The sequence below is a fragment of the Miniopterus schreibersii genome, assembly GCF_964146895.1.
Source record: "Miniopterus schreibersii genome assembly, chromosome: 12".
Lineage (NCBI taxonomy): Eukaryota > Metazoa > Chordata > Mammalia > Chiroptera > Miniopteridae > Miniopterus > Miniopterus schreibersii.
Window position 1 is genome coordinate 47,983,947 of NC_138112.1, and position 27,799 is coordinate 48,011,745.

General features: G+C 44.1%; 2 protein-coding genes and 1 pseudogene across 3 annotated transcripts; all 3 read right to left on the reverse strand.

Moving 5' to 3' along the window:
• LOC308565544 (uncharacterized protein) lies at positions 1–27,793 on the reverse strand (the record flags this gene model as incomplete). The annotated part of the gene is given in 8 exon segments (XM_081154865.1): positions 1–560; positions 563–842; positions 4,837–4,840; positions 5,257–5,471; positions 5,475–6,086; positions 26,655–26,802; positions 27,556–27,728; positions 27,776–27,793. Coding segments are annotated over 8 exon segments (2,010 nt in total).
• Positions 11,361–12,321, reverse strand: LOC308564727 (mas-related G-protein coupled receptor member X2 pseudogene; annotated as a pseudogene). Its single transcript has one exon. The product of its transcript is annotated as a mas-related G-protein coupled receptor member X2 pseudogene (transcript).
• Positions 25,281–27,661, reverse strand: LOC308564728 (mas-related G-protein coupled receptor member X2-like). Its single transcript, XM_081153293.1, has 2 exons — positions 27,556–27,661; positions 25,281–26,802 (listed from the first exon to the last, which is right to left on the reverse strand). The coding sequence occupies exon 2, from the start codon at positions 26,606–26,608 to the stop codon at positions 25,790–25,792; it is 819 nt and encodes a 272-aa protein (XP_081009419.1). The 5' UTR covers positions 26,609–26,802; positions 27,556–27,661; the 3' UTR covers positions 25,281–25,789.
• Positions 27,794–27,799: the final 6 nt, after the last annotated feature.

The following is a 27,799-nucleotide window of genomic DNA, read 5'->3' on the forward strand; positions in this document are numbered from 1 at the left end:
TCACTGTGTGAACCTGCTTCCTGAAATCTCCATGGGTTCCTGAGGATGGCTGCCTCTACTTTTCTTCGCCTCAGTGATGTCCTCCAGAGTCCTCTGGAGAACCAACTTGAAGATCTGCCGCAGCTGATGCTGTTGCCTAAAGGAGCCAACAAAAAAATAAATGATGGGATTGGCACTGCTGTTAGGACTAGACAGGATAATCCCCATCCTTCTAAGAAAATGTGAAGACGTTTTACTGCAAAGTTTCTGAACCCAGTAACACAGAAACCACTTGAAGCCAAAGAGCAGGCTGGAGAGGAGAAAAACCAGGACTGGGAGCAGGATGACCACGCAGAGCCTGGTCAGTGGCACCCGCTGGGGACCACACGGCAGTCTGATCAGCAGGGCCAGACTGGAGCCACAGAGACGCACAAATAACAAAATCAGCCACGCGACAGTGGTGAGATCAAACGCCCGACACCAAGTTTGGTCACGTTTCCTCACCAGGAAGCCACAGTAGTTCCCTTTCGGGATGCTCAGCAGCAGGGACAGGGCCCAGAGCAGGGCACACATGACGGTTACCTGGGGTGGCGGCAGCGATACCAGATGGGCCACAGGACAGACAGGCAGTGCTGGGTGCTCAGGGTGCTGAGAAAGCTCAGGCCTGAGGTGTAGGCCAAGACGGACGCAGTGAGGAAAATGTAGGGGATGGAAATGCACACGGAATGGAAGCTACTGATGAGTGTGTGCAGGGAATACACGATCTGGCAGCAGAGGAAGAGGAAGCTGGCCGCCGCCAGGTTGAGGAGGGAGACGGAGCAGGCGGAGCCCGGGAGCCAGAGCACCACCGCGTTCCCGCCAGCCTGGCCAGGGCAGTGGTGAGTGTCAGCAATTTCAGGATTAGGATCTCTGTATCAACTTGCTGTAAGTGATAATTCAAAATCCAATGAGCCAAAAGGAAAATGATGATAGGTCATGAATTCACAATTTCTCAAAATAAAAATGCCTCTTAAACATATGGAAAAATAAGAAACCAAAGTAATAATAACAGAGATAAAAGTTAAAATTATCCAGGGTTATATTTTACTCACTGAAATATAAAAGACCCCCAAATTTGGCAGCGTCCGCTGTGGGAGATGGTGGGGGACAACGCACTCTCACACATTTCTGGTGGGAGTGAGGGCTATTTGCAACATGTATAAACACATATAAAGCATCATACTTTTCCCCCTGTAATCCTTCACCTAGGAGTTTGTCTTAAAGATATATCTGTACATGTGCAAGAGACATACATACAAAGTTAATACATGTAGGATAATTTGCAGTAAAAAATATTGGTAACAGCCAAAATGGCCATCGATGCTGTATAAATGATGGTCCGTCCATATAACAGAATACTGTGTAGCTATGTACAAAGAGCAACCAACCTGATGTGGAAGGACCCCCAAGCTATATTAAGTTTAAAAAGAAGACAGATGTAGGACAATGTGTATTGGAATGAGACCTAATAAAGACACATTCATATGTATTATATATTCCTTTGCATTCAGCATATTTACATATGCTTCTTTTCTCATTAAATAACCCTAGAAAGAATTTTGAAAACAAATAACTGTAATATGATAGTCATCTCTGAGGAGAAGGCAGAGATGCCTACAGGCCTAGAAAGGGAATGACAATTTTCAATGTGTGCATCAAAAATATTTTTAAACCTGTGAGTGTATTGCATTTTCAAGAAATAAAATTTTAAAACAAGGAAAATGAATGTGATGGTATAACCAGGAGAGGGAGATAGAGATATAAAAAGATGAGAGAGAAAGAGGAAGGGAGGGAGGGGGAGGAGGAAGAAGGATACAGAGATAGACATAGAGAGGTAGAGAGATAGAGTTAGAGATGGGGGAGTTATGGGGGGAGGAGTAGAAGGAGAGACAAAGAGAAGGAGAGAGAGGGAAGAGAGGGAGGGTGGAGCCAGAGCCTGGGAGCTGAGGAAATAGAAAATAGTATAGAAAACTCATTTAAGGAGGTTTGCTGTGAAGGAAAGGAGAGAAATCAAGCTGTGGGCGAAGGCGAATGTAGATGTGGGTGGTGTTTTTAAGCCTGGAGATAGCATAGCATGTGTGTACAGTGTTGGAATGATCCAATAGAAAAGGGAACATTCAAGGTGCAGGTAGGAGAGGTAACAATTGTGTAAGTGTTTAAGTGTAGGAGAGAGGTGGGAACATGCATGCAAGTGGAAAGGATGATTTAAGGTAGGAGCATGCAGAGCTATCCCCTGGCATGAGAGGAAAGGCAGAGACATGAGCTCAGAGGCAGTTTGGCTGGTAGATTTGGTGTGGGGAGATGGGGATATTCTCAGGAGGGCAACATCTGAGAGTGAGGAAGTGGTTCCAGGAGAGAGATGGGAGGAAGTATTTCCTTTGGGGAATGAGAGGGTAATTATGGAAAAGGTACATGATTGCTCAGCAGAACTAAGTGGATACTTATGGTGTGTGGACGTAAATGGAAAGTGAAACCATTGAGTATGGTTGTGTTTGTTCTCTAGCTGCACTCAGCTCCCTGGTAATAGGCATGGAGTTAGTGGAGGGTTGGATTCAACCAGGGCAAAATACTTGAACAGATACTTCATCAAAGAAAATATATGGAAGGCAAAAAAATACATGAAATGTTTTGCATCCCTAGCCATTAGGGAAATACAAAATTAAAACCATGATGAGATGCCATTGCATACTTCTTAGGATGGCTAAAATTAAAAAATACTGACGCTTTCAAATATTGGCAAGGTTTTAGGAAAACTGGATCTTTCATACATAGCTGGTGAGAAAGTAGAATGGCATGGCCATGTTGGGGAACTCTTGGCATTTTCTTAAAAAGTTGAATATACACTTACCATACAACCCAGCAATTACTCCTGGCATTTATTTTAGAGAATGGTAAACTTACGTTCACATGAAAACCTCTATACAGATGTTCACAGCAGCTTTATTTATAATAATCAAACTGGAAACAAGCCAAATATCCTTCCGCTTGTGAACACTGAAACAAAAGGTAGTGCATCTGTACCATAGAATATGACATGACACTTTAAAAAGTGAACAGCAAACTACTGATACATGCAGCAACATGGATAGATCTTGAGGTCATGTGCTGAATAATAAAAGTCAAACTCAGAAGGCCGAATACTGTATGATTTCATTTATACAACATTTTTGAAATGACAAAATTATAGAGATGGAGAACAGATCAGTGGTTGCCAGGGGTTTGGAAAGGGTACAGGTTGGGTATGACTAGAAAGAATTGCCCAAGGGAGTTCTGTTGTGATAAAGAAACAGTTTCAAATCTGGAATGTGGCTATGATTACATGAATTAATACATGTGACAAAGTGTCCTAGAATTATACACAACAAAAATGTGTGCATGCAAAACCGGCTGAGATCTGAGTAAGACATGTAGTATTGATAATTGTACTCAGGTCAATTTCTTGGTTTTGAAAATGTTCTGTGTTTGTGGAAGATGTCACAATTGGCAGGGGCTGGGTGGTGGGCATACAGGAACTCTCTGCACTAATTTTGCAACTTGTAAGTCTATAATTAATTCAGAATGAAATGTTTGTTGGATTGACTACCTATATGGGTACTGCAGTTACCAAGAATGAGAACAAGGTTTATGCTGGAGAGAAGATTGTAAACTAAGCACATAGGCCATAAGATAAAGTAATAAGCATTCACACAACTGCCATTAAAATTAAGTATATATTAAAATGTCATATTTGTTTCCAATTTCTCTTTAAAAGTGAAAAAATAAAATTTTACAGATACAACTAAGGGCCCAGGTTTCACTCACTGACCTCTTCAGAGCATCTGGAGTTGATTTGCATTCTCTCACACGTGCAACAGGATGTTAAAACAGCTTAGATCTAAATATCAAGATACTGTAGATACTACATTTTGAAAGGGGTAGAAGATGGCTTGCAGAATTTAAATACAAGATTTCTGATAACTGGTTACCAACTCTTAAGCAATCAACCATATCAAAGTTATAAACAATTAGAGTGGAATTTTTATGTGAGGCAAAATACATTGAGTTTAATTTGAAGATGAACCATCTCTCCTGCTCCCAATGTGGCTTTTGCAGGCAAAAAGACTGTAGCCCTGAAGAGGGTGTATTTTTTGTACCCTCCCAACCCTGCCCCTTGTCCTTGTGCCACCTGCCTGTTGTTTCTAGATGTGGTTTCTGACCCTGTAGGGTTGGGCATATCCCAGAGTCAGTGTCAGGAGAGTAGGACTTTCCTCTTTTGCTTGTCCTGTTTGGGTGACCTTGTTGGCTACATCTGGACTTGACACTATTGTAGAGTTGACTCCAACTCATTTTGCAAAACTTAAGTCAACTACTGTCACTTCAAGGCCACAAGAGACATGGCTCATTGCTCACTGCACTTCAGCCTATGACCTTTCTTCTTCTTTTCTTTAAAAAATATGCTTTTATTGATTTCAGAGAGAAGAAGGGAGAGGGAGGGAGAGATAGAAACATCAATGATGAGAGTCATTGATTGGCTGCCTCCTGCATGCCCCCTGCTGGGGATGAAGCCGGCAACCTGGGCATGTGCCCTGACCGGGAATCAACCGAGATCTCCAGGATCCTAGGTTGATGCTCAACAGCTGAGCCACGCCTGCCAGGCATGATCCTTCTTAAGAGGGATCTAGCAACCATGACCACATATTTGAGATGTCACAGGGAATGAAACTTATTTGCATACTGATCACCATTTCTTAAACACTCTTTGTACTTTTGTTAACAGTGCACTATGAATCGCCTCTTTTCCCTTTTCTATTTGTCCAGTTATGGTTTATCTTTTCTCACCTGTCTGAAAAGGTTGGTGTGATTCGCCAAACTGAAACAGGGTACTTGCTCTGTAAACTGTAGAGTCATAAGTTCAAATTCCAAGTATTTCAAGAAGACTTTCCTGAACCACTTGTAGAGAAAGAGCACTCAATACATTCAATAAAGAAATTCAAAGGAAGATTACCTGAGAAATTTATTGGTAATGTCAGGAATGACGGAGAGCAATAACTTTCGGACTAATGCTTTCTCTGAGAGAAACTACAAAGGCCAGAGTAAAAACAACCAATTTGAAGACACTGAGGAATCACTGAAGCATTCTGAGGCCCGAGGCTAGGAAAAGACTAGATAATTTCCAAGCCTGACAGGGCAGCATTGAGTCTCCGAGTCACTTCTGACCCACCAGGGCAGAGGCCTGTGTCACTGGCCCAGACTGCTCACGACATCTCCAGGGTTTCCTGAGGAAGGCTTTCTCCCTCAGGAGTGTCCTGCAGAGCCCTCTGGAGAAGCAGCCTCAGGGTCTGTCGCCGCTTCTGCCATCGCTGCCTAAAGGAGCCAACGAAGAAGTAAATGACGGGGTTGGCAGAGCTGTTGATACAGGACAAGGTATTGGCAATGTGGGAAAGATAAAAGAAGGCATCTGAACCACTTTGTGACTAGAATAAGAGGAACCAGTGGATGCCGAAGGGTAGGCCGCAGAAGAGGAAGACCAGCACTGTGAGCATGAGGGTCACACAGAGCCTGGTCAGCGGTACCCGCTGGGAGCCACACAGCAGTCTGGTCGTCAGGGCCAGGCTGGACCCAGAGGTAAGCACAAATAACAAAATCAGCCAGGCGGCAGTGATGAAATCCAACACTGGACACCAAACAGGATGTGGATCCCCAGTGAAGAACCCACAGTAATCCCCTTCCAGGATGCTCAGCAGCAGGGACAGGGCCCAGAGCAGGGCACACATGACGGCTGACGTGTGTCTGGGGCGGCGGCAGCGATACCAGATGGGCCACAGGACAGACAGGCAGCGCTCTGTGCTAATGGCGCTGAGAATGCTCAGGCCTGAGATGTAGGAAAGGTGCAACACCGGGATGAAAAACCTGGCTATACCAAAGAAGTCAAAAGGGAAGACATGAAGTGTACACAGGGAATATAAAATATGGCAGCAGAGGAAGAGGAAGTCAGCCGCCCCCAGGTTGAGCATGTAGACGGAGAAGGCGGTCCTCCCTATGCGGACGCCCAGCAGCCAGAGCACCACCGCGTTTCCCGCCAGCCCGGCCAGGACAATGATGAGTGTCAGCGATTCCAGGATTAGGAATTCCATCTCCACTGCTTCAAAGGCCCGGGCACTTCCATTTGTTGGTGTGAATTCTGTCTCCCAGGCTGTGACAGTTGTATCCGTGCTCAGAAACCCTCCAGTTGTGGACCTGGAAACAAAACAAGACTTGAGCACCTGCTGTATGATCACTGACTCTCATGGCCACCTGATGTCAGAAGCCCCAGGGCAACGTGAGTGACTGAGAGTGGTCTACTCAACAGGGAGAAAGGGAATTATAACTTAGGGTCAGGAAGGGCATGAGACCCCTTCCTAGGACAGGGTGACGACGCCAAGGCCCTTGCTCTAGAAATGGCCCAGTGTGCCAGGGTTATGAGGATAGACAGTGCTTTACTCTTCCCCATTGTCCTGTTCTCAGGCCCTAACTCTCTGTGAGAATGTGGTGGGGTAGTCAAGAAAATTTTAATTCGCCAATGAATGAATGAATGAATGAATGAGTGAGGAGCACAAGGGAAATGGAAAATCTGGATTTAATGTAATATAAAATTAAAAAAAAATGAAATGAGTCCCCTCAAACCACATATGTAAAGAAAAGAAGAATATTTCATTTCTAATGATTTCTTCTGTGAAAAGCTGTTGTGTTTCAAAGAATTTTTTATGCCTGCACGCAGAATGAACGATGGCCACTGTGCTGTCTCCAGCCAGGAAGGGCCAGTACATGGCTTTGGTGAGGGACTAGAAGATGTCAGCACATACTTTTGGGAGAGGATTCAAGGCTCAACTTAATTTCTGTGCATTTTAGAGGAGCAGAAGGAAGTTTGAGGAGGAGAGAGAGAAATGGCAATGGGTTTGAATAGAGGTAGTTGTGACAGAAATAGAGAAGGGGGATTATTGTGTGATTTTCCTATGGTGTGTGTAATATAAAACCCACCCATGGCCCCTCTGTGAGATTATGAGGACAGACTGGTTTGTAGATTAAAGCCTTTGTGTAAGAGAATTCTCATGGTGCTGTGGTGAAGTGCTTATTTCTACTTAAAACTGGGCTTTGGATGAAAAGACAGAGGTTCTTGCAGAATTTAGGTGAGAAAGAAACAGCAGCTCACACATAGGTGAAGAGCCGCAGCTGATGAGCGCTTATGTGGCATCACCCATTTTCATCCTCCCAGTAGCCCCATGGGCCAGTACTCTTCTTATTCTCACCTTGTGTATGAGGAAAGAGAAGCACAAGTAGGTTGAACATGTTCCAGGTCTCACGGGCACCAGTGGAAGAGCCTGGATCTGAACCCACAGGTCTGTGTCAGGAGATGTAATAAGAAGTTGATCTAATCACATTCAGAGAGAAAAAATTCCAGGAAATCCACCCAAGAGGAGGTGATGAGAAGAAGAGGATTTTCTTCACTTGCCATCAAATCTCATTTCCAGCTTCTCTACCCTCCTCTGTGTCCTGGGAGGCCATGTCTCTGCCTCACCCCTGGGCCCCCTTTCCCTCTAGCTCCTGGTTGCTCTCAGGAAAGGGAGACCCTGACATGTGATTGGAGGGCAGGAGGAGAGTGATTGAGATTTTTAACTCCCTGGGTCTCTGCTATCATGCTGTGGGTTCACCATGGTGGTGTTACTGTACCTAAGGACATAGTCCATCTGGTGCCTTTTCTTAAGGTCACAGTGACGACCACAGCGACAGCCACAGTCTTCTCTGTGTTCTGGCAACCTATCTGCCTCTACTGGTCAGCATGCAAATGTCAATAGCTCCCTGTTATGACTTATCTTTGGGGATCTCTCTATCCTTTATCTATTTCCCTCAGTCTGCAAACCCCTTTGGACACAGTCCCTTTATTAAACTCTCCTTAATTACCCATTAGTTTATGCCTGTGTTTTTTGCTGATACAAGAATATAACATACAAACAGAGAGACAAAGAAACCCGTTGAAGAGCAAGCTAATCTGTGAAACATGAGGTTATTAACAGCAATTCAGGTTTGGAAACAATGTCTGTGAAGCAGAAAGGACCGGGTTGGCCCAGTGTGGATCTCCCACAGCCTCAGCTACCAGCACCCAAAGCTTCCCTGAGGGACTTTCATGAGTCTGGACTCTCCTTGCTGGGTGCTCATGGCTCCTTGCATGCCCCACCCCAAAATGCAGTCATGAGCATGTGGACTAAGAGGGACAAATCAAAAAACAAAACTGCCTTTGAAAGAATGTAGCTCTGAGCCGACTCTTACCTGAGCACCATCTTGTAGTTGAAGGTGGTGAGTTGAGACAGAAGAGCTTTCAGGGAGTTCCCAATACCAGAGAATGCCTTTCTACCCCTGGATTGAAGGTGTCTGCAGGAGCAGGGGTGGAATCTGATGACCAAGAGAGGCTTATCAAGATGCTGGGCAGCCCCTGTGATTTCCTGCACAAGGGGCACTGTCAAGTGAGATTCTGGAGATGTGAGACAAGGACCTCACGAGATGTTTCTCATTTGCCCTGACTCCAAGGACTTCTCTCTTCATCTCTCCATCTTATCCCATGTGGTCACTCCCACCCCCTCCCTGTGAGTAGTGGCTGAAGTGGAGCCAGTGGCTGCCCACTGTGAGCCTGTTCAGGAAGCCCACCCACCAGGCAATGTGCGCTTCCATAGCTGAAGGAGAGTTTGCTTGGCATTCAGGGCCCTGCATGGCCTGGCTCATCTGATCTGTTTCCATTTACTCCCAGAAATAATGCATGCACATTAGTTTTTTTCAGAGGACACCAGAGTGTATAAAATGAAATGTAAAGTGTCTCCTAATCTCAATCCCCATTAGCAACTGATGTTTACAGTTCCCATTTTAAACTCTTTTACAAGTTATTTTATAGCTTTGCATAATGAAACTACATTTCTAGTTTTGATTTATCAATATCAACAAGTGTGTACATTGTGTTGCCTTATAAAAGACAAGAAATTTGGCACACCACAGGCACTACCTGTCACCTCTCTCTCTCTATTCATGACATTTGTTAGCTAGATTATTTTCAGATGATCTGGGACTACCAGTTTTTCAGCCTCAGCTCTTATGACTTCCTTTCACGTGCCCATGCTGCAGCCAAATTCAGTTAGGTGGCATTTCCTTTAACAACTTAAGTATGGCCCTGGCACGCTTGGCTCAGTGGCTAGAGCATCGGCCTACAGACTGAAGGTTCCCAGGTCTGATTCCAGTCAAGGGAATGTACCTTGGTTGCAGGCTCAATCTGTGGCCCTCGTCAGGGCTACTGCAGGAGGCAACCAATCGATGTGTCTCTCCCACATCCATCTTTCTTTCTCTCTCTGTTCTGCTCTCTCTGAAAGGCAATGGAAAGATATCTTCACATGAGGACTTAGAAAAAACAAACAAAAAAAAGAAACTTAAGTATGAAGCATTTAAAACAATCAGAAAAACTTATTCACTCATTTTTGCATTTACCCTACTCTGTTATGTGCCTAGGCTGTGCCAGGCACTGTTTCAGGCAGGGATGAGGCAGTGATGAACAACACACAGGCCTGTGCCCCTGCATTCCAGAGGAGCTGAGTGAGGTCACCCTGAGAGTGAGTGTTGAGGGTGAAGAGTTTGAGACTGAGCATTAGCCCCCCCGCCCCCCCAGAGCCGTGGGAGGAGACGCGGGCCCAGCCAGTGTTGCAGTAGGAAGCAGCTACTGAAGGAGTGGGTGAAGTGGGGGAGCACAGGATCTTGAGGCTGAACTCAGAACATGACCGGAAAGAAGGGAGTGAGCAATAGCCTCAGTCCCACTTGAGATACTCAGTAAGATGAAGACTAAGAATTAGCTGTGGGATATGTAATATTGAGCCATTGCCAGTTATGACAGGCATGGTTCCAGTGAATGGTGAGGCTGGAAGATTGAAAGATTTGGTTTAGGTGAGAATGGCAGGAGGTGTGATAATCCTCCTGGAAAACTCCGAAGAACCAACTGACAATCATCAAGGTTAAAGACAGCTCAGAAAGATGGCTGGGAACAAAATTCCTCTACAAAAATCAAAACCTTTCTCATATATATATATATAGAGAGAGAGAGAGAGAGAGAGATAGAGAGAGAGAGACAGAGAGAGAGAGAGAGACAGAGACAGAGAGAGAGAGACAGAGACAGAGAGAGAGAGACAGAGAGAGAGAGAGAGAGACAGAGACAGAGAGAGAGAGAGAGACAGAGACAGAGAGAGAGACAGAGAGAGAGAGACAGAGAGAGATGATGACACTGTATTAAACCTCACCATTTCTGGAGAAAATGGGGATAAAGGAGGACTGATCAACCCTAACAGATATTAGGAGCTATTCTTAAACATCAGTGTAAACAATAATGTTGTGTTAATATACAAACAGGTAGAAAGATGATCTCATGGAATCAAACATAAATTCATATGGAATTCAGTCTCTTATAGCCTGTTAACCTACGAATTGTATGTCACCCCTTTCCCTCCTCTGCCTCTGTTTGGTGCATTGGACAAACCCAACAGCTGTCTCCAGAAGTCTGCCCTCCTCATGAATAGCACCAAGACCTTAGGAAACTTCAGCCTCTGTTTCTGTCCTCCCAACCCACTGTGCTCCAGGACGTGACTTTTATTCTGTTTCCTTCAAAATTAAAGTTATTGTTTTCAATAGTATTTGTTCAAATGTATTCCCATAATCACCAATGTTTTTGCTTGCCTTTCCATTTCCCATCTCATGTGTTCCATTCCTCAAAACACATTCTTTAGGATTCCATTTGTGAGAGTGTGTGGGCGATAAGTGCTCCAGTGTTTCTCTGTCTGAAAAAGTCATAGTTTCACCCTCATTTTTAAAAGATTGGTCATTTGTCAAGTTTCCTTTCCCTTGCAGTGATGTGTGTGTTTTCTTTGTAAGAGCTTACTTTTTTCTCTGGTGTGGTATATTTTCACCATCGTGTGTCCAGTGGCTTTCTTTTCCATCATGTTTGGAATTTGTGGAGTTTCCTGGATTTCAAGATTTCAAGAAGACTTTCCTGAACCACTTGTAGAGAAAGAGCACTCAATACATTCAATAAAGAAATTCAAAGGAAGATTACCTGAGAAATTTATTGGTAATGTCAGGAGCGATGGAGAGCAATAACTTTCGGACTAATGCTTTGTCTGAGAGAAACTACAAAGGCCAGAGTAAAAACAACCAATTTGAAGACACTGGGGAATGACTGAAGCATTCTGAGGCCCGGGGCTGGGAGAAGACTAGATAAGTTCCAATCCTGACAGGGCAGCATTGAGTCTCTGAGTCACTTCTGACCCACCAGGGCAGAGGCCTGTGTCACTGGCCCAGACTGCTCACGACATCTCCAGGGTTTCCTGAGGAAGGCTTTCTCCCTCAGGAGTGTCCTGCAGAGCCCTCTGGAGAAGCAGCCTCAGGGTCTGTCGCCGCTTCTGCCATCGCTGCCTAAAGGAGCCAACGAAGAAGTAAATGACGGGGTTGGCAGAGCTGTTGATACAGGACAGGGGCTTGGCAACCAGGGAAAGATGAAAGAGAGCATTTAAAGGAATTTTTAACCAGTATAAGAGGAACCAGTGGATGCCCAAGGGTAGGCCGCAGAGGAGGAAGACCAGCACTGTGAGCATGAGGGTCACACAGAGCCTGGTCAGCGGTACCCGCTGGGAGCCACACAGCAGTCTGGTCGTCAGGGCCAGGCTGGACCCAGAGGTAAGCACAAATAACAAAATCAGCCAGGCGGCAGTGATGAAATCCAACACTGGACACCAAACAGGATGTGGATCCCTAGTGAGGAAGCCACAGTAGTTCCCTTCCAGGGTGCTCAGCAGCAGGGACAGGGCCCAGAGCAGGGCACACATGACGGCTGACGTGTGTCTGGGGCGGCGGCAGCGATACCAGATGGGCCACAGGACAGACAGGCAGCGCTCTGTGCTAATGGCGCTGAGAATGCTCAGGCCTGCGATGTAGAAAAGGAATAACACCGGGATGGAAAACCAGGTTATATCAGTGCAGTCAGAAGGGAAGACATGAAGTGTACACAGGGAAAATAAAATCTGGCAGCAGAGGAAGAGGAAGTCGGCCGCAGCCAGGTTGAGGATGTAGACGGAGAAGGTGGTCCTCCGCATGCGGACGCCCAGCAGCCAGAGCACCACCGCGTTTCCCGCCAGCCCGGCCAGGACAATGATGAGTGTCAGCGATTTCATGATTAGGATCTCCATCCCCACTGCTTGAAAGGCCCAGGCACTTCCATTTGTTGGTGTGAATTCTGTCTCCCAGGCTGTGACAGTTGTATCCGTGCTCAGAAACCCTCCAGTTGTGGACCTGGAAACAAAACAAGACTTGAGCACCTGCTGTATGATCACTGACCCTCATGGCCACCTGATGTGGAAATTACTGTCGAATTGTATGGGAAAGGGCAATGGATTCTTCCAGAGATTAAGATTCTTCCTGAAGACCACAGAGCCTTGCAGTCCTGGACCCTGAATTCAAACCCAGTTCTATCTAATGCTAGAGTTTGGCCTCTCTCTACTGTGACACAGACCCCCTATGTCCACATCTCCACTCACCATCATAGGCCTTGTCATGGGCCCGGGAGGCAGGGGGACGGAAGTCTTCACAGGTGGTGTAGATGACAACAGGACTCTTGAGTCCCCCAACACCTCTGCTCTGGGCCAATGGCTTCTGCTCGGGAGCAGGATTTCAGAAGCCCCAGGGCAACGTGAGTGACTGAGAGTGGTACTCAACAGGGAGAAAGGGAATTATAACTTAGGGTCAGGAAGGGCATGAGACCCCTTCCTAGGACAGGGTGACAACGCCAAGGCCCTTGCACTAGAAATGGCCCAGTGTGCCAGGGTTATGAGGATAGACAGTGCTTTCCTCTTCCCCACTGTCCTGTCCCCAGGGCCTAACTCTGTGTGGGAACGGGGTGGGGTAGTCAAGAAAATTTTAATTCGCCAGTGAATGAATGAATGAATGAATGAATGAGTGAGGAGCACAAGGGAAATGGAAAATCTGGATTTAATGTAATATAAAATTAAAAAAAAATGAAATGAGTCCCCTCAAACCACATATGTAAAGAAAAGAAGAAAATTTCATTTCTAATGATTCCTTCTGTGGAAAGCTGTTGTGTGTCTGAAAGAAATTTTTATGCCTGCACGCAGAATGAACATGGCCACTGTGCTGTCTCCAGCCAGGAAGGGCCAGTACATGGCTTTGGTGAGGAACTAGAAGTTGTCAGCACATACTTTTGGGAGAGGATTCAGGGCTCAACATAATTTCTGTGCATTTTAGAGGAGCAGAAGGAAGTTTGAGGAGGAGAGAGAGAAATGGCAATGGGTTTGAATACAGGTAGTTGTGACAGAAATAGAGAAGGGGGATTATTGTGTGATTTTCCTATGGTGTGTGTAATATAAAACCCACCCATGGCCCCTCTATGAGATTATGAGGACAGACTGGTTTGTAGATTAAAGCCTTTGTGTAAGAGAATTCTCATGATGCTGTGGTGAAGTGTTTATTTCTTCTTAAAACTGGGCTTTGGATGAAAAGACAGAGGTTCTTGCAGAATTTAGGTGAGAAAGAAACAGCAGCTCACACATAGGTGAAGAGCCGCAGCTGATGAGCGCTTATGTGGCATCACCCATTTTCATCCTCCCAGTAGCCCCATGGGCCAGTACTCCTCTTATTCCTACCTTGTATATGAGGAAAGAGAAGCACAAGTAGGTTGAACATGTTCCAGGTCTCACGGGCACCAGTGGAAGAGCCTGGATCTGAACCCACAGGTCTGTGTCAGGAGATGTAATAAGAAGTTGATCTAATCACATTCAGAGAGAAAAAATTCCAGGAAATCCACCCAAGAGGAGGTGATGAGAAGAAGAGGATTTTCTTCACTTGCCATCAAATCTCATTTCCAGCTTCTCTACCCTCCTCTGTGTCCTGGGAGGTCATGTCTCTGCCTCACCCCTGGGCCCCCTTTCCCTCTGGCTCATGGTTGCTCTCAGGAAAGGGAGACCCTGACATGTGATTGGAGGGCAGGAGGAGAGTGATTGAGATTTTTAACCCCCTTGGTCTCTGCTATCATGCTGTGGGTTCACCATGGTGGTGTTACTGTACCTAAGGACATAGTCCATCTGGTGGCTTTTTTAAGGTCACAGTGACGACCGATGTGACAGCCACAGTCTTCCCTGTGTTCTGGCAACCTATCTTTGCCTCTACCGGTCAGGATGCAAATGTAAATAGCTCCCTGTTATGACTAATCTTTGGGGACCTCTGCATCCTTTATCTATTTCCCTCCGTCTGCAAACCCCTTTGGACACAGTCCCTTTATTAAACTCTCCTTAATTACCCATTAGTTTATGCCTTGTGTTTTTTGCTGTTACAAGAATATAACATACAAACAGAGAGACAAAGAAACCCATTGAAGAGCAAGCTAATCTGTGAAACGTGAGGTTATTAACAGCAATTCAGGTTTGGAAAAAATGTCTGTGAAGCAGAAAGGACCGGGTTGGCCCAGTGTGGATCTCCCACAGCCTCAGCTACCAGCACCCAAAGCTTCCCTGAGGGACCTTCATGCGTCTGGACTCTCCTTGATGGGTGCTCATGGCTCCTTGCATGCCCCACCCCAAAATGCAGTCATGAGCATGTGGACTAAGAGGGACAAATCAAAAAACAAAACTGCCTTTGAAAGAATGTAGCTCTGAGCCAACTCTTACCTGAGCACCATCTTGTAGTTGAAGGTGGTGAGTCGAGACAGAAGAGCTTTCCAGGGAGTTCCGAATACCAGAGAGTGCCTTTCTACCCCTGGATCGGAGGTGTCTGCAGGAGCAGGGGTGGAATCTGATGACCAAGAGAGGCTTATCAAGATGCTGGGCAGCCCCTGTGATTTCCTGCACAAGGGGCACTGTCAAATGAGATTCTGGAGATGTGAGACAAGGACCTCACGAGATGTTTCTCATTTGCCCTGACTCCAAGGACTTTTCTTTTCTCCATCTTATCCCATGTGGTCGCTCCCACCCCCTCCGTGTGAGTAGTGGCTGAAGTGGAGCCAGTGGCTGCCCACTGTGAGCCTGTTCAGGAAGCCCACCCACCAGGCAATGTGCGCTTCCATAGCTAAAGGAGGGTTTGCTTGGCATTCAGGGCCCTGCATGGCCTGGCTCATCTGATCTGTTTCCATTTACTCCCAGAAATAATGCATGCACATTAGTTTATTTCAGAGGACACCAGAGTGTATAAAATGAAATGTAAAGTGTCTCCTAATCTCAATCCCCATTAGCAACTGATGTTTACAGTTCCCATTTTAAACTCTTTTACAAGTTATTTTATAGCTTTGCATAATGAAACTACATTTCTAGTTTTGATTTATCAATATCAACAAGTGTGTACATTGTGTTGCCTTATAAAAGACAAGAAATTTGGCACACCACAGGCACTACCTGTCACCTCTCTCTCTCTACTCATAGCATTTGTTAGCTAGATTATTTTCAGATGATCTGGGACTACCAGTATTTTCAGCCTCAGCTCTTATGACTTCCTTTCACGTGCCCATGCTGCAGCCAAATTCAGTTAGGTGCCATATCCTTTAACAACTTAAGTATGGCCCTGGCACGCTTGGCTCAGTGGCTAGAACATCGGCCTACGGACTGAAGGTTCCCAGGTCTGATTCCAGTCAAGGGAATGTACCTTGGTTGCAGGCTCAACCTGCAGCCCTGGTCAGGGCTACCCCGGGAGGCAACCAATCGATGTGTCTCTCCCACATCCATCTTTCTTTCTCTCTCTCTGTTCCACTCTCTCTGAAAAGCAATGGAAAAATATCTTCACATGAGGACTTAGAAAAAACAAACAAAGAAAAGAAACTTAAGTATGAAGGATTTAAAGCAATCAGAAAAACTTATTCACTCATTTCTGCATTTACCCTACTCTGTTATGTGCCTATGCTGTGCCAGGCACTGTTTCAGGCAGGGACGGGGCAGTGATGAACAACACACAGGCCTGTGCCCCTGCATTCCAGAGGAGCTGAGTGAGGTCACCCTGAGAGTGAGTGTTGAGGATGAAGAGTTTGAGACTGAGCATTAGCCCCCCCGCCCCCCAGAGCCCTGAAAGGAAAGGCGGGCCCAGCCAGCCCTGCAGTAGGAAGCAGCTACTGAAGGAGTGGGTGAAGTGGGAGAGCACAGGATCTTCAGGCTGAACTGAGAACATGACTGGAAAGAAGGGAGTGAGCAATAGCCTCAGTCCCACTTGAGACACTCAGTAAGATGAAGACTAAGAATTAGCTGTGGGATATGTAATATTGAGCCATTGCCAGTTATGACAGGCATGGTTCCAGTGAATGGTGAGGCTGGAAGACTGAAAGATTTGGTTTTGGAGAGAATGGCAGGAGGTGTGATAATCCTCCTGGAAAACTCCGGAGAATCAACTGACAATCATCAAGGTTAAAGACAGCTCAGAAAGATGGCTGGGATCAAAATTCCTCCACAAAAATCAATATATTTTCCATATATATATATATATATATATATATATATATATATATATAGAGAGAGAGAGAGAGAGAGAGAGAGAGAGAGAGAGAGAGAGAGAGAGAGAGAGAGAGAGAGAGATGACACCGTATTAAACCTCACCACTTCTGGAGAAAATGGGAATAAAGGAAGACTGATCAACCCTAAGAGATATTAGGAGCTATTCTTAAACATCAGTGTAAACAATAATGTTGTGTTAATATACAAACAGGTAGAAAGATGATCTCATGGAATCAGACATAAATTCATATGGAATTCAGTCTCTTACAGCCTGTTAACCTACGAATTGTATGTCACCCCTTTCCCTCCTCTGCCTCTGTTTGGTGCATTGGACAAAGCCAACAACTGTCCCCAGAAGTCTGCCCTCCTCATGAATAGCACCAAGACCCTAGGAAACTTCAGCCTCTGTTTCTGTCCTCCCAACCCACTGTGCTCCAGGATGTAACTTTGATTCTGTTTCCTCCCCAAATTAAACAGTTATTGTTTTCAGTAGTATTTGTTCAAATATATTCCCATAATCACCAGTGTTTTTGCTTGCCTTTCCATTTCCCATCTCATGTGTTCCATTCCTGAAAACACATTCTTTAGGATTCCATTTGTGAGAGTGTGTGGGCGATAAGTGCTCCAGTGTTTCTCTGTCTGAAAAAGTCATAGTTTCACCCTCATTTTTAAGAGATTGGTCATCTGTCAAGTTTCCTTTCCCTTGCAGTGATGTGTGTGTTTTCTTTGTAAGAGCTTACTTTTTTCTCTGGTGTGGTATATTTTCACCATCGTGTGTCCAGTGGCTTTCTTTTCCATCATGTTTGGAATTTGTGGAGTTTCCTGGATCAAGATTTTTGTCATTTAATATTTTTGAACAATTTTCTGCTATTATCTCTTCAAACATTACATAGTGATTACGAACACAAGGCCTGGAGCCAGGCTGCTTGGTTGGCATCCCCAAGTGGGCTTAGACAAACATCTTAACTCCTTTATCTAAAATGAAATTATAACCTACTTTAAAGGTTTATTGTAAATATTTATGAGTTAATGATATAATAGTTTAGAACAGGAACACATAGTAAGTACTATATTCTTGTTAGTTTTTATGATTTTTATTGTTCTTTCTTTCTCGAGGTTTAATTCAACATATGTTAGAGTTTCTTTTCCTATTTTCCATATTTCCTAACCGCTCTCTCTTATTTGTGTCCTAGGGAGCCAGATGGGTAATTTCTACAGATGTGTCTTCCAGGTTCGTAGTTTCTTTTCCACTGTGTCTAATCTTCTGTTTAGTTCATCTACTGAATTTTCAATTCAATTTTTATATTATTAATTTCTAGTTTTACGTGATGTTTTGTTTTTAGATTTGTTTCATCATATTTTAATCTCTTTAATCGGGCTCACATTTTCAATTCTTTCTTTTATGTCTCTCACCCTAAAGTATAGCAATAATTTAATTCTCAAACACTAATGCTGAAGTCTATATATGTCTGATTTTATTGCTTACTGTTTCTCCTTGAACTTTCATATGGTGCCTTGTGTCTTTGGGTCTTTGGAATTTTTTATTGTGAGCTGTTCACTTTCCTTGGGACTTTACTTGTGGGAATTCTTTGAGGTCTGAATTATAGTTGAGTTCCTCCAGAGAGGTCTTGTGTTTTCTTCTGCTAAATGACTAGAGGAACTTCCTAGCATGGGTTTCACCATCAGGATGTGCCCAGGAACCTCATCTGTCATTTTCAGTTTTAGAGAAACCCCAGGTTTTTTGAATTTGGACCACAGTGTGATACTGACTTGTGGCTACAAATTCACAATAGAGAGAATATTTTTCTGCACCAAGAGCTAAGCTTGATAGAGTAATTTTTTGGTAGTTTTATTTCTCACTAATAAAAAATCCAGTAAAGACATTCCAACCAGGAAAACTAGAATACCGGTTTTCCAAGCTTTTTATTTCTAGACTCTCCTGGGTCCACACCTCGTGTTCCCTGACAGCAGATCAGAATGGATGACAGACGGGAGGACACAGAATGAAGGAGCAAATAGAGAGGAAGGACCAGAGGCAGGAGCTGGTTCTCCCCAGTCACATGAACATGGCTACAGGCTTCCTTCATTCCTTCGGTGCATTGCTTCCCAAATTGTACAGAAGTGAGAAACTCATCTAAGGCAACTACAGATGAGTCCATTTTCAACAAAGGCTATGCTTATTACATGTTGGGTAATTTTTTAAGAATTAAATTTATCTTTATTGATTTCAGAGAGAAGAAGGGAGAGGGAGAAAGAGAGTTGAAACATCAATGATGAGAGAGTCATCATTGATCGGCTGCCTCGTGCTCTCCCCTGACTGGGGATGGAGCCTACAACCTGGGCTTGTGCCCTGACCAGGAATTGAACCGCGATCTCCTGGATCCTCAAAATATATCTGTGCAAGCGTATTTAGTAAAATCAGCTAAACACACACGTTCACACACACTCATACACACTTTTCAAGCAAAACTGTTCTTTATGTGGACTTTCTAAATGACACTACCCTGCATTCTCCAGTCTAATGAAAAGAATTCATAACAGAAGTTTTTGGGCCATGGAATGAGACCTAAATTGATGAGTGTATCACAGTGATAAAAATGGGAACCTCTGAAACCATTAAGGACCTGACCAGTGATAGTCATCCTGAAATATAATTTGGCCTCATAGAAAGCCTTTATTGAGGTCTCCATTCTCTTTGGTATAAAACAGATCCAAAGGGAGAGGTGGCCTAAAACGGGAGTGAAGCAAGATGGTGGTAGATTGAGTGGAAAATACACCGATACTGTCTCAGGACCAAACTGGAATTACAACAAAAATATAAGAAAACCACCCTGAATAATCAACTGAAGACTAGTGGGAGAGAACGCTCATAACCAAGGACATAAAGTGGAGACCGCATAGAGGCTGGTAGGAAGTGTGGAGGCATGAGAGGGCTGGCTGGGCTCCCAGAGGTACCACATAAGTTCATTTAACATATGTTTATGGCATGTCTACTTTGTGCCAGGCACTGTTGTAGGCACTGGGGAACCTGGAGTGAACATCAGAGACAAAAATCTCGGTGGCTGTTGAAATTACATTCTGGAGATACCTGTATGTAAGCGTATAAGCTTGCTTGGATTGAGTGAAACTCTGGTTGCTCTGTCTTGTTTGATATGATTTACTCAACTATTAGCAAACTCTACTGTGAAAGGCATCTGTCCACTACACCTTGGTGTTCTGTTCTTTGCTGAAGCTCCCAGCATTGTGCTGAGCCATATTGGTCCCTTTCACTCCATCAGCATCTTTCCGAAGTTCATAGATACCCAGATTTTATAGGTGGTGGGGGGACCTTTGTCACCACATTACTGATGGAAAATCTGAGAGTCAGCGAGGGCAGGTGTCTGTGTACCCCTCAAACAGAGAGCAGGGAACCTAACTCTAGTGTGTGCCTTGCTCCCTCCACCACAAAGTTCCTCCCCTTGGCTCCTTCTCCATTGGGTGATTTTGTTGGTGTGGGAACTGCACTCCTAATAATCTCACCTTTTCAGAAAAGGAAATGTGTTTCCCAGGAGATGCTGGGGCACTGTCTGAGGCCGACCAATGGAGGCATTAGGACCAGCACCTGGGTTGGTTAGTTCTGACAGTAGCAGCCAAACTGCTGCTTTGATTGACCCTAAAGGACACATGACCAATAAGCCTCTTCTGTGAGCATCAAGGTGCTGGCTCTCTGCCCCCACCATTCTCGACCGGGTGTGGTTCTGCCTGTGCCTCTGTCTGCCTGTTTCTCTGTCTACCTATGTCTGATTCTCTGTGTGTGTTGTTTTTTCCTCTCTCTCTTAGACTCCTCTCTGTTTATCTCTGCATGGCTCTATTTCTGCTTTCCTTTTTTGTGTACTTAGTTTTATATATCTCTCCTTTCTCTCTATGTCTTCACTCCCAGGCCTTCATATCACCTTCAACAGTTTGAGGGGATTATCTCAAGAAAGGGCTCAATAAGACCTCAATTATTTTTTAACACTTCAGTTTGAGGGGTGGGATAGGCTCAGAGGTGTGTGAAGACTATGGGAGAAGCAGAAGGGACAGGCTCTCAAGGTCTCTGGAGAGTTTCTGCTGGGGCCAGAGCTGGCAGCAAAGTGTCAGGCACTTTCCTGAAATTGCTGTCAGCTCTAGGTGTATGCCCAGGCTGATTGAAGTTAACATACTACACAGTCCCTCCCATGCCAGGCCCTAGGAGGGAAATTGAGTATGCAGGAGTGAAGGCAGTGGGCATTAGTCTCTTTGGTAGCAATAGTATGGAGGCAAAGGTGAATTGGCTTGGGGAAAGTAAGTACCAGGAGCTGTGCTCCCTCTGGGGGATCAAATCATTGGTGTTGGGTTATTGACCTTTGTAGGACCAGGGTTTTCTGAGTAAAGGATGTTAATAAGTGTGATTATACAGGTTTATACAGTTAACCCTTGAACAAAAGGGGTTTGAACTGCTTGGTCCAGTTATAGTCATATTTTGTGTGTGTAGATAATGTAAATATATTTTCTCTTCTTTATGATTTTCTTAATGACCTTTTCTCTAGTTTACTTTATTATAAGAATACAGTATGTAATACATATAACATATAAAATATGAGTTATTTGACTGTTTATGGCTCCTGGCTAACAGTCAACTTTTTGTAAAGTTTTTGGGGATCAAAAGTTATATGCAGATTTTCAACTGTCCAGGGGATTGGAGCCCTAACCCCCACTTTGTTTATTAGTCAATTGTAAATATCTCTATATACTTTGTGATGATGGTTGCAAGGACATTCTGGTGCATTATTTTGTGTTCTAAGGGATGTCCAGAATAGCTAGAAGGTGCCTAACCATAGACCCAGCCACTCTGGACTCCCTGAACACTCTGACCCTATAATGAGGACCCTTTCTGATGGCTTTCCAGGGATCTGGACCCTGGATTTTGCTAACTCAACTCCTTGCCTCTTGTGGTGAGGTGGGAAATGGAGTGGGCTTCTCCATCTCCATCCCCCACTGACAGCACCCTCTTTCCCTGTATTATCGTCTCCACTTAACCTTGAACTCTTGATGGAAACTGTTCTCATGCTGCCTCATGTCATTCATGCCATTGTCTTCTGCTATACTCTTTAATGTGTCAGTTAGTTAAGGCCAATGTTTCCGTATTGACTTTCTGTCTGGATAATCTATTAATGTAAGTGAGACATTAGATTCTCCACTGTTATTGTACACCGTCAATTTCTCCCTTTATATCTGTTAGTAGTTTCTTGATATATTTAAGTGCTTCTATGTTGGGTGCATAAATATTTATGAATGTTATATTCTCTTTTTGGATGGACTCCTTTATCATTATGTAACGTTCTTCTTTGTCTTTTGTTAGTTTTTGTTTTAAAGTCTATTTAGTCTCATGTGAGTATTGCTATTTCAGCTTTTTTCCCCACTTATATTGCATGAAATAACTTTTTCCAACCCTTCCTTCACTTTCAGCCTGTGCATGTCTTTTGATCTGAAGTGACTTTCTTATAGGCTGCATATAGATAGGCCTTCCCCGCCCCATTCATTCAGCCACCATATGTGTTTGATTGGAGCATTCAGTCCAATTACAGATAAGGTCATTATTAGTAGGTATGTATTTATTGCCATTTTGTGTTTTGTTTTTGTAGTTCTTCTGTTCCTTTCTTCTTCTCTTGGTCTCTTCCCTGAAGGTTTGATGGTTTTCTTTAGTGTTATGTTTCTGTTCCTTTCTCTTTATTTTTTTGTGTATCTATTGTATGTTTTTGGTTTGTGGTAAGTAACATGGGGATGGAATATATTGACATAATTTGACACATATATAAAGTCGAGAGGCACTTAAGTTCCAACACATTCTAAAAGCACTACTTTCACCCTCCCTCCATGTTTTGTTTTTGACATCAGAGTTCAGATATTTTTGTTTTGTGTATCCCCTAACTACTTATTTTAGTTATAGTTGACTTTGTTATTATTATTTTTTACCTTCATACTAGTTCTTTTGGTGCTGGTCCACTAACTTTCTTTGCCCTTGCCAATGATTGTTTTCTTTCATATGTTTTCTTTTTTCTGATTATGGCCTTTTCTTTTCCAGTCAACAAAGACCATTTAACATTTCTTATAAGGCAAGTTTAATGGCGATGAACTCCTTTAGTTTTGCTTGTCTGTGAAGATATCTCTGCTTCAAATCTGAATAATAACCTGCTGGATGGAGCATTCAGGGTGTTAAGTTTTTTTCCTTCAGCACTTTGAATATATCCTGCCATTTCTTTCTGGCCTGAAAAGTTTCTGCTGAGAGGTCAGCTCATAGCCTTACGGGGTTTCCCTTTTATGTGACTTGTTTTTCCCTTGCTACCTTTAAGATTTCTTTTTATCTTTTATTTTTCCCATTCTAAATATAAAATGAACTGGTGTGAATCTCTTTGAGTTCCTCTTGTTTGGGACTCCGTGCTTCCTGGACCTGGATGTCTGTTTCCTTACTGAGGTTAGAAAAGTTTTCAGCCATTATTTCTTTAAACACATTTTCTGTCCCTTTCTCTCTCTTTTCTCCTTCTGGGAATTCTATATGGAAGTGGTAGTATGCTTGATGTTGTACCAGAGGTCTGCTAAATTATCTTATTTTTAAATATTCTTTTTGTTGTTCTGATTGGGTGATTTCTGCTATTCTGTCTTCCAGATCACTAATTCTGATACAGTGCTTCTCTTTCCTCTAATCTGCTATTGATTCCCTGTAGTATAGTTTTCATTTCATTTACTGTATTCAGGTCTGATTGGTTCTTTTGTTGTTGTTGTTAATCCTACGCTGAGGATATTTTTTCCATTGATTTTTTTTAGAGAGAGTGAAAGGGATGGAGGGAGGGAGAGAGTGAGCAACATTGATGTGAGAGAGACACAGTGATTGGTTGCCTCCCTGAACTGGGGCGGGGATCAAACCTGCAACCCAGGAATGTGCCCTTCACTGAGAATCAAACCCACGATCCTTCAGTTTGCAGGTCGACGCTCTGAGCACTAAGCCCACTGGCAGGGCTGATTGGTTCTTTCCTGTATTTTCTATCTCTCTCTTGAAATTCTCATTGTGTTCCTCTATTCTTCTCCTGAGTTTGGTAAGCATTTTTATGACCATTATTTTGAACTGTTTCTCAGGTAAATTACTTATCTTCATTTCATTAAGATATTTTCTGAGGTTTCTGTCTTATTTTTTTTTCATTTGGAACATATTTCTCTGTCTTCTCAATTTGTTTGCCTTTCTGTTTTCATTTGTATGAAGCAGGTACCCCTTTTGGTCTTGAAAGAGAGGAGCAAGCCCTGTGTAGAGTGTGTGTGCCTGTGACTTTTGCAGGCTGGCTAGAGCTGGGGTGGGTGTGGACTGCGGTGTCCCAGAGCATGTGACTCTAAGGCATCCTTGGTAGGGTGATTAGCTGAGCTGGAGTGGGCATGGGCTGAGGTGACCAGTCAATGTGTCTCTTTCACATTGATGTTCCCCCCCCCTTCCTTCCCCCCTCCTCCCTCTCTCTCTGAAAAGCAATGGAAAAATTTCCTCAAGTGAGGATTAACAAAAATTTTTTTAAAAAATAAAAAAGATGCTCAATTTCATCAGTGTTTTAGGAAATGCAAATTAAAACACAAGGAGATACCACTCATGCTCATTGGAATGAGTAGATTCATAGACTGGCAATACCATGGTTTTGGAACTTGCATATATTACTGGTGGGAATGTAAAATTGCACAACCACTCTAGAAAATAGTTTGTCAATTTCTCATATAGTTTAAAATATGTCTTTGTATGACCCAAAAATTTCTCTTCAGTTATTTATCCAAGGAAAATGATAAAATATGTCCATAAAAAAACTTGAATTAGAATGTTCACACCAGAGTTATCCACAATAGCCCAAAATAGAATGCTACCTATATATCTATCGATATGAAAATAAACTGTGGTACACACATAGAATGAAAATAGTACTCAGCTTTCTATAAGGGGCAGACTACTGATATATGCAATGCAATGACATGGGTAAATCTCAAGAGTATTATGCTGAATGAAAGAAGTTAGGAACAAAAAAGTACATTTTATCATCCTCAGAACATGAAGTCAAAGGTCAGGCAAACAAACCCTTGGTGACAGAAGTAGAAAGAAATGCTGCCTCTGGGACAGGAGGAATGACTGGTAAGGACATGAGGGAACTTCCACAGGTGATGAAAATATATCTTGATTGGGGTTTGAGTCACATGGGTGTAGTCACTGTCAAAATTCATCAAACTTATAATCTGTACAACTACCCTTTCTTAATTATACCTCTATTAAAAGTGTTTAGAAGCTGCCGCATTTAAACTTTATTTATTTATAGAACATGCGACTTATAAATGTCTCTTTAATCAGATTAATAAGTGCTGAGAGCTCTTTGGGATAAAAGACAACTGTGACATAGATCTTGTCCTCAGAGCACATAGAGCTCACGAAGACCCATTGGAAACCTGCTGTTTAGGATGAGAGAGCACCCAGGGAGGAAGAGTTGGGGCAAAGGCAAAGGGCAGCAAAGGGAGGGAGCACCTGGGGTTCTGTTAGAAGGCATGTGAAAGGAAACACAGGAAGGCAACGTACCTCAAACCTTAAATATGCTTTGATGTTGACTAATCTGGTTATAAAAGTTAACGTCATGCTTGCAAAGATTGAAAATGGTAAAAACAATGGACTTAAACAGGTGACTCAAATATGGCAAATGGGGATTTAGCACAGATTTGACTTGAAAACCATCATTTGCTCATTCATTAATTCATTTATTCAATCAACATTTATTATGCTAGGGAGCTAGCCTATGCTAAAATTGTGGAAGACTGCTCATTGGGGCTCTATTGAGCTTCAATTCTTTTAATTTATAGAGACAGATTATAAGGGAATGACCACAGAAACTTGTCAAAAATGTAATGTTCTTGTAGCTTTTATCAAGGGCAGTGATAAAAGAAATTTAGATTTTCCTGCCCTTCTTTCATCTTCTGCTGAAGGTGGGATTCTTCAAAAGTGGGAGCAGCTCCCAGAGTTGGCAAAGCTCCCAAGGGGATGGGAGAACCCTGGGTGACGCAGTCCTTCAGACATTGCACTCAGTGTTTCTTTAACAGGCAGTGTCTCACTGCAATGTCAGGAGCTGGATTATTATGTTAACTTGAATGCCAGGGCCCAGAGGCCAGACAGGGCCAGAAAACCAAGCAAACCAGTAGGAACAAAGCTGGCTCTCAAACTCACATCTGTCTGAACAAAGCAAGACTCTGAATCAGGACACGAGACTGCTTCTGGACATCTCCAGGGTTTCCTGAGGAAGGCCTTCTCCATGTTCTTCCACGTCAGGAGTGTCCTGCAGAGCCCTCTGGAGAAGCAAGTGCAGGGTCTGTCGCCGCTTCCACCATTGCGGCCTAAAGGAGCCAATGAAGAAGTAAATGACGGGGTTGGCACAGCTGTTGACATAGGACAGGAGAACTCCAACCCGGTAACGGGGAACCAAGGCATCAAAATCATTTTGAAACCAGATTAAGAGGAACCAGTGGATGCCGAAGGGCAGGCCACAGAGGAGGAAGACCAGCACTGTGAGGATGACGGTCACATAGAGCCTGGTCAGCGGCACCCGCTGGGGTCCACACAGCAGTCTGGTCATCAGGGCCAGGCTGGACCCACACAGAAGCACAAATAACAAAATCAGCCAGGCGACAGTGATGAAATCCAACACTGGACACCAAACAGGATGTGGATCCCTAGTGAGGAAGCCACAGTAGTTCCCTTCCAGGGTGCTCAGCAGCAGGGACAGGGCCCAGAGCAGGGCACACATGACGGCTGACATGTGTCTGGGGCGGCGGCAGCGATACCAGATGGGCCACAGGACAGACAGGCAGTGCTGGGTGCTCAGGGTGCTGGGAAAGCTCAGGCCTGAGATGTAGGCCAAGACGGACACAGTGAGGAAAACGCAGGGGACGGAAATGCACTTGGAATGGAAGCTATTGATGAATGTCTGCGGGGAATACACGATCTGGCAGCAGAGGAAGAGGAAGCCGGCTGCCGCCAGGTTGAGGATGTAGACGGAGCAGGCGCTCCTCCGCATGCGGAGCCCGGGAGCCAGAGCACCACCGCGTTCCCGCCAGCCTGGCCAGGGCAGTGGTGAAGACTGGAACGGCTGGGGTCAGGATCACCTTGTTACATTTAGAAGGGACCTGGTCACTTCTATTTGTTGGTGTAAGCTTGGCCCCCCAGGCTCTGGTAGTCATATACGTGCTCTCGAACCCTGCAGTGGTGACCCTGGAAAAAAACAAGATTTGAGCTCCTGGTAAGATCACTGATTCTCACAGCCACCATGCTATGTGGCTGTTACTGTCCTGTGTTACAGAGGAGGGAAATGGAGGCTTCCAGAGGTGAAGATACTTATGGAAGGCCACACAGCCTTGGAGCCCTGGAACCTGGATTCAGCCCTGGTCCCTTTAAGCCTCAGGGTGGAAACAGTGCTCCACTATTGCTTGCCTTAGGGTGCTTCCCATGCACTGTCACCTTCCCTTAAACCTGTTCAATGGTCCCTCATGAAACACTCCTCATTTATCCCAGTCTGGTCTGTTTACTCCAGGGACTCTACCATATCCACAAGAGAACTGACTAACTAACTAACTAGCTAAATAAATAAATAAAGGAAAACAATGAAATCTGGATTAATAGCAGTTCTGATCTGGAAAGCATTGCTTGCATTTTACCTTGCTCCCTAAATTAATATTTGAGACAACATTCTCTCCATAACAACAGATTTGAATGGCTGGAATGAAGGGGAGCCTATGGGGAGAAGGATCAGAAGAGAGAAAGGTTCTGGTTGACCCCATTTGCATCTCTAACGGTCAGAACTGATGCACCCAAAGATGCTAGAGGAGAGCTTCATGTCTCCTGCCGTCTCCTGAAAGATGCACCATGACCCCTGCATGTAGTGCCCAGAAATCACAGGGATGGGAACTTAGAGCAAAAACCATAACTTGCTTTGGACATAAGCCAGTTTTGGGTATATATTCTTACCTTTTTTCCATTCTTCTGGCCTGAGGTGGAGATATGAACGGGAGATTCTTTATGGGATTGAGTGGCACCAGAGACACTTCTCTGTCCTCTAAATCGGGAAATGTGTGCAGGAGTTGAAGTGAAAGCTGGTTTATCAAGATACTGGGCAGATCTTGCAATTTCCTGTGCAGGGACTGTGGGCAAGTCAGAGACCAGAGCTGTTTGAGATATGATCCCTTACCGAGATGTTTCTCGTCATTTGCCC

Coding starts and splice junctions, on each gene's coding strand:
- LOC308564728 (XM_081153293.1), bottom strand. CDS start 26,608: ATGCGGAGGAGCGCCTGCTCCGTCTACATCCTCAACCTGGCGGCAGCC.